Source organism: Salpingoeca rosetta, assembly GCF_000188695.1.
Source record: "Salpingoeca rosetta unplaced genomic scaffold supercont1.6, whole genome shotgun sequence".
In the NCBI taxonomy this organism is placed as follows: domain Eukaryota; class Choanoflagellata; order Craspedida; family Salpingoecidae; genus Salpingoeca; species Salpingoeca rosetta.
The window spans coordinates 894868-905043 of NW_004754928.1; the positions used below are offsets into that span (position 1 = coordinate 894868).

Below are 10176 nucleotides of genomic sequence, written 5' to 3' on the forward strand. Positions count from 1 at the left end.
GTGTGTGTGTGTGTGTGTGTGTGTGTGTGTGTGTGTGTGTGTGTGTGTGTGTGTGTGTGTGTGTGTGTGAGCGTGAAATGACGAGTAAGAGGTGACAATTACGAGCATGTCAAAGCAGTGGCAGCGCGAGCGACAATCGCACGGCACTGGCGAATTGCATGCACTGTGGCCTCACCTGCCCCGCTGTGTCTTGAGCGAGGCTGAACGTCTCACCAGCACCAATATGCACAATCTGCAAACGAGAGGACAGCGTGGCAGGTACCGTGAGTGAACGTGGGGGGGGGGGTGAGGACGCCATGAATCTTGATGTCGCACGCTTTCGCAGCACATGGGCAGCACATACACGCAGAAGCATCAGTAGTCCAACACACAGCACACACACACACACACACACACACACACACAGCACCTGTGGCAGGGTGTCGATGACGTGCGGTGTCGTCTCATCGTCGTATGCGCCGCGACCGAGAACACCGCAGTCGCCCAATCCCATCGCCGCCACGCGCCCGTCATCACTCAGCAGCAGCACGTGGTGCAGCGAGATGCGCACCTGTACACATCGCAGCACGCCAGTTGTGGTGTTTATGTGTGTGTTTGTGTGTTTGTGTGTTTGTGTGTTTGTGTGTGTGTTTGTGTGTTTGCAGTTGTGGGTGCGTGCGTGTGTGTGTAGAATGGTGTTAGCTGAGTTGGCACGCACAGATTTGCAATAGGAGCAGACACAAACACATGCACATGAGCACAGGAGCAAGCGTCACACGTAGCAACGAGCACCTTTGCGAGTGAACCAAAGTCTATGGGTAGAGGAAGGCGAATTGGCTTCAGGTGGGCAGGGTGCGGCTTTGCACTTCGTTGCCTGTTGAACACGGCACCACAACAACACAGCAACATGCAGTAATCGAGGAGAATTGGGCACGGAGAGGGTCAACAGAGGTTTGCAGTGGGCGTCAACATCGGTCATGATGGGGCGGTTTCAGACAGTGTGTACGTCCAAAAGAACACACACACACACACACACAAAAGTGCACTTGCACGAACAATCATGTACCCATGCACACCACATCGCAATCAAATCGAGTCGCGCACGGCACGGGGGGGGGGAGCGTGAGTGTGTGAACTGACTCCTTGATGGCGCGGTGATCGGTTGGGATTGGGCGGCGATCAAAGATAGAGCGACCGGAGAACACAAGAGCACCACCAACAGTCACCACCGCTGTCTGGTAGGGCCCGCACGCCACCAGCCGCACAGGGTCATCCTGCAGTGGACGAGTGGAGAAGAAGAGGGGGTTGGGGAAGGTTGTACGAGCGTAGATTGGGGTGTAGATTGGGGTGCAGATTGGGGTGTAGATTGGGGTGAACGAGGAAGCACGGCGGGAAGGGGGATTCGCGGACACGCACACGAATTAACATGCACACATGCAGCAGCAGCTCACGATTGGGATGCGGCGGAGGTCCGTCTGGCGCTTCGGGAGATCAGCGAGCATGAGCTGGCCATAGAGGCCGCAGCCACACGAATACGCAGCGCCCTAGTGACGGTGGTGGTGGTGGTGGTGGTTGAGGAGTGGAGACGGTGAGGAAGAAACAGAAAAGGAAGAAGAGCGTAATGGGAAACACCTGCGATGCACACATACACACATGCACCCATGCACACACATACACACATGCACACACACACACACACACACACACACACACAGAATCATACACATTGCCATCACAGCCTCCACTGATTGCTGATGCTTCTCCTCCCCCCCCCCTGCGCTTACGTCGGCAGCGAGGGCGACGGTGTGTGTGGCGCCGGCCGAGAGCGAGACAATGCGTCGGCGTGACATGTCGCGGATGAGGCGGGGCGAGGTGACGGTGGACACCCCGCTCATGGCAAGCTGCCCGTACGTGTTGGCACCCCAGCCCCACACGCTTGAGCCTGGCGCAGAAAAGAAGAGGGGGGGGGGAGTTGCACGTAGCGGTGAGCAAGAATGAGTGGTGAAGGGTTGGATGGGTGGATGGGTGCACGCATGGGTGGGTAGTGGAAGAACAACAGGAACAATATCATCTACACATGCAAACATACACGCGCGCTAGTGCTCACCGGCCATTGCGAGGGTGTGGAAGTGACCGCACACGACGTAATCGATGCGAGTGCTCTTGAGATCCATGACGAGCTCCGGCTGCACACGGGACGACGTGTGTCCGAGGCCAAGCTGATGCCCGACGCGGCACAATGGCGGGGAGAGGGGTCATTCAACACAGTTGTGTAAAGGAACACTTGCATGCGGCTGGTTTTATGCGCGCGCACGTGTGTGTATGTGCGTGCGTGCGTGCGTGTGATGTGTATGTGTGTATGTGTGCGCAGGTATTGCAATGTTAGAGGCGTCTCACCTGCCCCATGTCGTTATTGCCCCAGGAGAAGACGCCCTGGCTCGTGCGCACGACGGTGTGCTCGGCGCCGCACGCAACGCCAAACACCTGCGAGGGAGGAACAGGAGGAGGGGTGGTGTTGGCCGGTGACGCATCGTGGGCATGCAAGGCAGGAGAAAAAACCACACATGCATTCAGACACACACACACACACATTCACACACTTGCACACACTTGCACACACTGCACAAACAACACATGTACAAACGAACCTTTGCGCGGAACATGTGCAGGACTTCCACGCGCATCACGCTGCCTTGTCCGGCCTCCTGTTGAGGGTACACACACACACACACAGATACACACACACAGATACATACAAGCAGAGGCGTAGCATGTGAGCAGAAGTAAAGCCACATCACCAGATACAGCGGTGCACAGACAAGTGCATGGACCCATGTGTACATTTCAATGCAAGCAGCACTGCAGTGGCAGCAGTCGCACCTCGACAATTGCGCCCTGGCCAAGTCGACCACCGAGCGCTTTCCCCCACGTGTAGAGATCATCTGAAGGGTCAACGCAGCGACAGACATTGAGTGCATATGTTGGATTGGAAAAGCACAGCCAGCTTTAACCCGAAGAACAAAACAACAACAACAACAACCGCGAGTGCATGCATCGCATTGCATGCACTCGTCCATGCTTCTTCCATCCATTCCACCAAAAGATGCGTCGTACCGCCAACAACGGCTGCCGAGTGCTGAATTCCGCAGTCGAATTTCCCGTCGTCAGGGTGTCGCGTCGACACAAGCAGCTCTACACGTGGAGATGATGATGGTGGTGGTGGTGATGATGGTGATGGTGATGATGATGGTGATGATGATGATGGTGGTGGTGGTGATAATGATGGTGATGATGGTGGTGGTGATGATGATGGTGATGATGGTGGCTCATGAAGACATGTGCATGCATGGGTGGTCACACGTGAGGGATACATGTCCAATGACTGCGAAATGCACTGCAGGCACCAGCAGCCCCAAGTGCGCCCTCACCGCTCTCGTCCGTGTGTGTGATATTGACGAGTGCTGGGTCGATGTTGAGCAGGGCGTCTGGTTTGCCCGACAACAGATCAAACCACGTCTGCACACGTGCCATCCACGGCACACACCGCTCAAGCGACTCGCGCCCGTCAGCCTGGAGATAATAGTAATGGTGAGCAGTGGCGAGAGAGCATTGGAAGCGGCGAACGACGCACAAACGAACACGTTCACACCCAGGCATACACCCACCTACACACTTGCACACCTCACCTACACACTTGCACATCTCGCCACATATTCACAGGTATGCACACCCATCGTCAGTGCTCGTGACGCCAGCACATTTTTGCTTTGCCTCACCTTGTTGAGGCGCATGCGGTTGTATGCAAAGAGGAGCTTCAAGTACGCGTGGACAATCTTGCGGTCCCTGTGGCGCCTATCTGTTGTCCCCGTCAGCGTTCCAAACGCGCCCTCCATCAAGTCTGGCGATGATGTGTCGCGATCGTAGGCGCCGTCGCTGCTGGCAAAGACAACCCCGACCCCGCCCCCTATCATGCTGCTGTTGGTGCTGGAGGGGGTGGTGTGTGCACCGGTGCTGAGTGCGTCCGTGCTGCTGCGTGGTGTTGGCGCTCCAAACTGCGGCGCAGCCAGCCGCCGGCCCCTTGGAGGCGATTGGTGGTGGTAATTGGTGATTGTGAAGGTGGTGGTAATGATTGGTGAAGGAGAAAGCGGTGGTAATGATGGTTGAAGGGGAATTCGTGACAATGACACATGCCAACGAGGAATGGCGTTGACACATGAGCACACGTGCACGCACGATCACATGCAAACGCAGGCCCGCGCTTGCACCCTCCTCTCCCTTGCACCGAGCTTCATCTCACCTCTCGAGGATGTATCTGACAGCTGGTCGGGTTGGGTTGAGAAACTGCAGCAGTTTCAGGCACTGCTCCTCAGACAACACAGGCAGGATGTGGCTGTCGCGCGTGTTTGCGCGTGTGATTGGGTGTGTGTATGTGTGTATGTATGTGTGTGCGCGTGTGTTGTTGCGTGTGATTGTGTGTGTGTGTTGAGTGTTGAGCATCATGAAACTATGCTTCACGCACACATACACGCGCACGCATACACACGTACACACACTCACGCACACACATACACACAGCGATAACGCGTGAAAGACGTACTCGACGGCGTCTGCAACGGTGTGGACGTGTGTGGACCGGCTGAGCAGAACAGTGATGAGCTGATCAGGCGACATGCACCGCAGCAGGATGCCCTGGCGTCGCAGTGGTGGTGATTGATAGGGGAGTGGTGTCAGTGATTGAGTCAACATTGTGGGTCGATGCCATGAACACTCGCCATTGCACAACCTGAGACCGCACAAGTGCACACACACACACACATACACATACACACATGTACATGTACTGCGGCACCTTTGAGTATCTGCAGATGAGGTCGCTGTAATCGCGGGCGAGGAGAAAGTCGATGGCTTCGGAGGAGAGCTTGAGCACATCCCGGTTCACGGGCATTGCAAGCGCAATGTTGACCTGCACACGCACACACACACACACACACATTTCGATGTTGTTCGTGTTGGTGATGATCATATGGACCACTGGTGTGTGAGTAAATGAGCAGTGTGTGCGTGTACTTGCACAACACATGACAGCAGACGACATCTACCACACAGCTTCTAAAGCACCAACAGCACGTCATTGTAATGTGTGCTCGTTCACTGTTAGCCCCCCTCGCTCTGTATGCTCCGCTCGCCTACAAGGTCACCTTGCTGCGTGCGTGCGCTGCTTGGAAGAACTCAAGCAACATGCCGTGTTGCAGAAAGCCTGCCACATACCACGACAACAGCCGAAGTAGCGACGATATCAGGTGGTGAGTAGGTGACACGAGGAGACACAGAAACATGTGGTAAACCAAGCAGCTGATCACAAGGAGGGTAGCGGACGCACTCATCAGCAACAACGCAGTCAGAGTGTTACTGTGACGCCCTCTCCCGAGCGATCGAGGTTTGTTTCTTTTGCTTGCATGCAAGCATTGCATCATTGTGCGTACTTGAGAGGGCTGTGCGAAAGTCGTAGTCCCAATTGTCGGAGATGAATGCCTGCAGGCTCTCGTCAATATCGCGAGCAGTCAACACCTGGCGAAGAGGATCATGACATGGGTGAGAGAGAAGAAGGGGGTGGGGTTGAAGTTGCACAGGGATGGTGACAAGTCCGACAACTACAGCTATAATCACGGCACATGAATAGTGTCTCTCGCTCGCATGTGAAAACACACACACACACGCACACACACACACACACACACTCACTCACATACACACCCCTCACACACACACACACACACACTCTCTCTCTCTCTCACATACACACACATACACATACACACACACACACACACTCTCTCTCTCTCACATACACTCACACACACACACACATGCACGTACGCGATCAAGGCTGCCGACGCCGACGACCTGGTCCTCGTGGTGGTCTGGGAACGTGAGCGAGGATGAGCGCGTTGTGCGCGTCAATTCCATGGCGCTGCCCGTGCTGCTGCCCAAGCTCTGCGACAGCATCTTTTGTAGTGATGCCGGTGGGGTGGGCCTACGAGAGGAGGGATGGTGGCGCGGAGATTGTGTGAAAGGGGTGTTCTACATGCATTGTACACATGACAATCACACACACGCACACAGATAGATACACACACACACACACACACACAGACACACGCTCACACACGCACACACACACACACACACCACTCACAAAACAAACAAACAAACAAACAAACAGCAGCAGCAACGCACGCGCGGCGTGGTGTTCCGGGCGCGGGCGGGAGCGTTGCGATTGGCTCGGGCTCGTCGGGGAGGGTGAGCCGAAGGTGGATGTACGTGAGCAGCATCAGGCCGGCGAGCCGCTTTCGCAGCGGTCCTGACAGAGACGACTGGTTTGCAAGCTGCTGGCGCAGTGACTGCGCAACGAGGGACATTTGTCCTGAAAGTGTGATGGCGATGGTGGTGATAGTGGTGGGTCATGAGAAACGTGGGTGGGAGGAATCGGCAAACGGTAACGGAGCGTGGCTGGCTTAAGGCACTACTCCCTGCCAGTTGCGAATCGCATCAACATCACACCGACCACCAACAGGAACCACCAAACGCAAGCACGCTGTGACATGAACACACCTGCGCGGGCAAACTTGGCAATGAGGTCAAGTTCATCTGTGGACGTACGCACGAAATGGTAGAAACTCTCTTTGTACGCGCCCTGATGGAGGCATGTGTTCCAAATGTGCACATGCGTGGACGGCAGACGTGATGAAGCAGCAGACATGTCGTGACAGCAAGACAGTAAGGGAGGGACACAACCGTGAGCTGGGCACACAGACAGCTGGCATTTCTTCACACACACCCCCACACACACCAACACACCGACACACCGACACACCGACACACACACACACACACATGCGCGCATGGACACCACCGCAACATAATCACGCCGAGCAAAGCATGCGCATGTGTGCACCTGACTGAAGAGCTCAACAGCGCGGAGGCGGTAGACTTCAGAGAGATCAACGCGCATCGTGGCAGCAAGCACGTCCGGGTCACGTCGGGCACGCAGCAGCTGCAGGCAGTGGTGGGCAGGTGCAACACGCTGCACACACTCGTACACGCCCTGACGGATGCATGGAGATGGACAGTGACATGGAGGGTGAGGGTGTGGCACAATGTGCGCAGCGTGGCTCGTTTGAATGCCAACGACAAGTACAGGGGGAACCACACCGCGAGCACACACACGCACACACACACACACGCACACACACACACACACACACACACACACACACACACGCACAGACAGACAGACGCACAGACGCACAGACACACACCTGTGTGGTGATGAGGAGGCAGCCTGCGTCGACGGTGTTGTGCTGCAGCGGCAGCAGCGACAACACGTCTTCGTGTGGAGACAGCTCAAACGCTTGCACAACAAAGTCAGAGGAACGCTGGGTAGGAGGAACAAACACAGAACAGCATGGCGTGATGGTAAGTAAAGATAAAAGCAACACAAAGCCAACGACGTCACAAGTTTTCACACACACACACACACAAGCAAACACACACAGGCAAACAAGCAAACACACACACGTACACAGACACAGGCAGCCAATGACTCAACCAAGCAAAACGCCAGCAAAACGCATAGATGCTCACGCTGTCCTGAGATGCAGCGGTGCAGAGGAGGTTGCTGCAGATGACAAGGCGTGGGCGCTCGCCCTTGTGTCGGGTGAGGGCAAACGTAATGTTGTCTGTGGCCGCGAGCGCGACCGTGTTCTCAGGCAGGCGGTACGTGTTGAGCGCTTTGCTCTGGCCGTCGCCCGCAAACACATGCGCAGCCGTCGCACTGTGCAGGCAGACGAGAGGAAACGAGCGCTGTGTCTGCACAGCTGCTGGTGGCGATGATGTGGCGGCTGCAAAAGCAACTGGCGGCTGGCGAAGGTCCATGTCGAGAAGCGACACAGCCGGCGCAGCGTGTGCGCCTCCGCCCTGGCTCTGTCGCTCCTCCGCTGTTGGTTCGCGCTGTATCGTGCACGCGTACACGTGGTTGCCGGCCTGCGCGACGACGGTGTGTGTCCACGGCGCCTGGACCTGCACTGCAAGGTGCTGGATTGGCGTGCGCCCACGAACGGTGAGCGAGTGCATCACCTTCTGCTGCAGCAGGTCAACAAAGTGCAGCTGCCCGGCCTTCGTCCCCACGATGATGGTGGGGCGACCCGTGTGCGGCGTCCACCACTCGCACCGCGTCGCTTGGTGCTTCAGCTGGCGGTATGTGCCGAGCAACGTCAGGTCAAGCGTGCTTGCAGGCAAATCGAGGTTGTTCAACTGCAGAGGCACCGCAGACGAGGATGCACTTGCTGTTGCTGTGGTTGGCGTTGTTGGGACTGTGGATCCTGTCCTCTCCCGCACAAAGGTGCGAACAGATGCAAAGGCGGATACAGCAGAGCTGGTGGCAGACCGCTTGCGTCCGTCTTCATCCTGCTGCCGCTGCTGCTGCTGCTGTTGCATCTGCTGCGGTGGCTGCTGTTGGCTCAGCAGGAACGTGGTGTTGTTGTTGGTGGACTGGCGGGAGACGGGGCGAGACACGCCGCCCGCAGAACGAGCAGCAAGCTGAGGCGACGACGTGGACGGATACCGCGATCTCCCCGTCCCAGATGCAGCCAGCACGGGGAGAACAGGGATGGCAAACACTTGGCCGGCCTGCGTGACGGCGATGCAGAAGTGGCCGCGCGGGCTTACGCACAAGGACTTGATGCGCTCGTCCTTGGTGCTGAACCACAGCACAACGCGCACGGCTGGCGCCCGGCCGTTGTCCCGCACCACAAGCAGCAGATACTCGTTTGAGGTGTAGGCAACAACGACGGTGCGCTCGGCGGTGGTGCGAGAGGCGCACAGCTCGATGCCGTATTGCTCCTGCATGCCCGGTCCCAGCCCGAGGCCTGCGAACGCAAGGCCAAGCGCACCACCAAGGCCGCCCCCGCCGAGATGGGTGCTGGAACGACGGCCGGGTGACGCTGGCGTGTGCTTTCCCGTGGAGGCTGCAGAGGATGTGGAGTGTCCAACCGTGCTGGACAGCCCTGAGGCCGACGACGACTTCAGCCGGCTGCGCCGCCGCTGCAAGCTGATGTCAAACGCATGCTTCGCCCGCTGCAGCCTCGTTGGCTCCTGTGAAGCCGCCGCAACTGCCGCCGCCGTTGTGGAGGAAGGAGCAAATGAGGGCGTACCCGATGCCACTACTGTTGGTGTCCCTCTGCCATCGAGCGAGGCCACGTTGATGTTGTGCGGCAGCGATGGTGGTGGGTCTGGAGGAAACTCTGGAGCAACCCGCACCAGCCTTTCCATGCGATACAAGCCCTCCATCCTTCTGACGGGAAATGCCGTGCAAGGGATCGAAGCTTGTAGGAAAAGAGAGAGGAGAGAGAGATGGGGGCAGAGGGGGGCAGAGGGGGGGGGGGGTTGCTGTTGCAGTTGTGACTCGAGGAAGAGTTGTGGATGTGTGTCTTGATGTGACCACTCCAGCACTCGCTCAGGGCAGTGGTTGGCTTTTGTTGTTGTGCTCTTGTGCTGCGGAGCGAGAGGTAGTGAAATGTGGTTGATGATTTCCGTCAATAATCCATGAGCAACGGCCAAGAGGAAATTCGGCCAGCAAGCGAGTGGTGAGTGCTTGACAGTTGGTTGGTTGGTGCTCCTTGTTGTTGACACACCAACCGCACCCATCTGTCTCTCTCTCCCTGCGACTCTCGTTGTGTTGGGTGTGTGGCTTGCTTGACAGTGTGTTTCACTTTGTGTGTGTGCATGTGTTAACTGCTGATAGTGTGTGAGGTGTGTCAGTGAGTGAGACGAGCGTTGGTTTCTTTTTTCTTTTTTTTTTGAGTGAGTGAGTGACGCTGCTTCCAGTGGCTGCATGGTGTTGTTTGTTCGTTATTGAGATTGTGGGGTTGAGTGGTCCCAATCGCTAGCACAGCAAGACGACGTGGATGGCTTCATGCAAACCACGGCTGCTCCCCTCATGCACAATCGTCCTCACGCGCGCGCACTCTCACGCACACTCCCTTTACCAACCACCATACAGGCTGGATTCCAAGGCTCAACGGACACGCAGCAAAGACCACAACAGTGCCCAACCACCACACACACACACACACACACACACACACACACACACACACACACACACACACACACACACACACACACACACACACACAC

General features: G+C 56.8%; 1 protein-coding gene across 1 annotated transcript in view; it reads right to left on the reverse strand.

The window, feature by feature from the left end:
- PTSG_02757 (uncharacterized protein) overlaps window positions 1–9327 on the reverse strand; it is a gene marked incomplete at both ends in the record, with an annotated part of 12043 nt that extends 2716 nt beyond the window's left edge. Inside the window, 24 exons of the mRNA XM_004996202.1 lie at window positions 214–232; window positions 410–550; window positions 772–853; window positions 1120–1253; window positions 1431–1523; window positions 1764–1921; window positions 2087–2198; window positions 2377–2463; window positions 2628–2684; window positions 2860–2921; window positions 3094–3171; window positions 3408–3549; window positions 3756–4056; window positions 4277–4369; window positions 4577–4668; window positions 4829–4942; window positions 5178–5236; window positions 5463–5547; window positions 5857–6013; window positions 6217–6403; window positions 6592–6673; window positions 6935–7084; window positions 7299–7415; window positions 7624–9327. Coding sequence (XP_004996259.1) covers window positions 214–232; window positions 410–550; window positions 772–853; window positions 1120–1253; window positions 1431–1523; window positions 1764–1921; window positions 2087–2198; window positions 2377–2463; window positions 2628–2684; window positions 2860–2921; window positions 3094–3171; window positions 3408–3549; window positions 3756–4056; window positions 4277–4369; window positions 4577–4668; window positions 4829–4942; window positions 5178–5236; window positions 5463–5547; window positions 5857–6013; window positions 6217–6403; window positions 6592–6673; window positions 6935–7084; window positions 7299–7415; window positions 7624–9327 — 4306 coding nt within the window. The remainder of the gene's footprint in view (window positions 1–213; window positions 233–409; window positions 551–771; window positions 854–1119; window positions 1254–1430; window positions 1524–1763; window positions 1922–2086; window positions 2199–2376; window positions 2464–2627; window positions 2685–2859; window positions 2922–3093; window positions 3172–3407; window positions 3550–3755; window positions 4057–4276; window positions 4370–4576; window positions 4669–4828; window positions 4943–5177; window positions 5237–5462; window positions 5548–5856; window positions 6014–6216; window positions 6404–6591; window positions 6674–6934; window positions 7085–7298; window positions 7416–7623) is intronic.
- Between the last annotated feature and the right edge of the window lie 849 nt (window positions 9328–10176).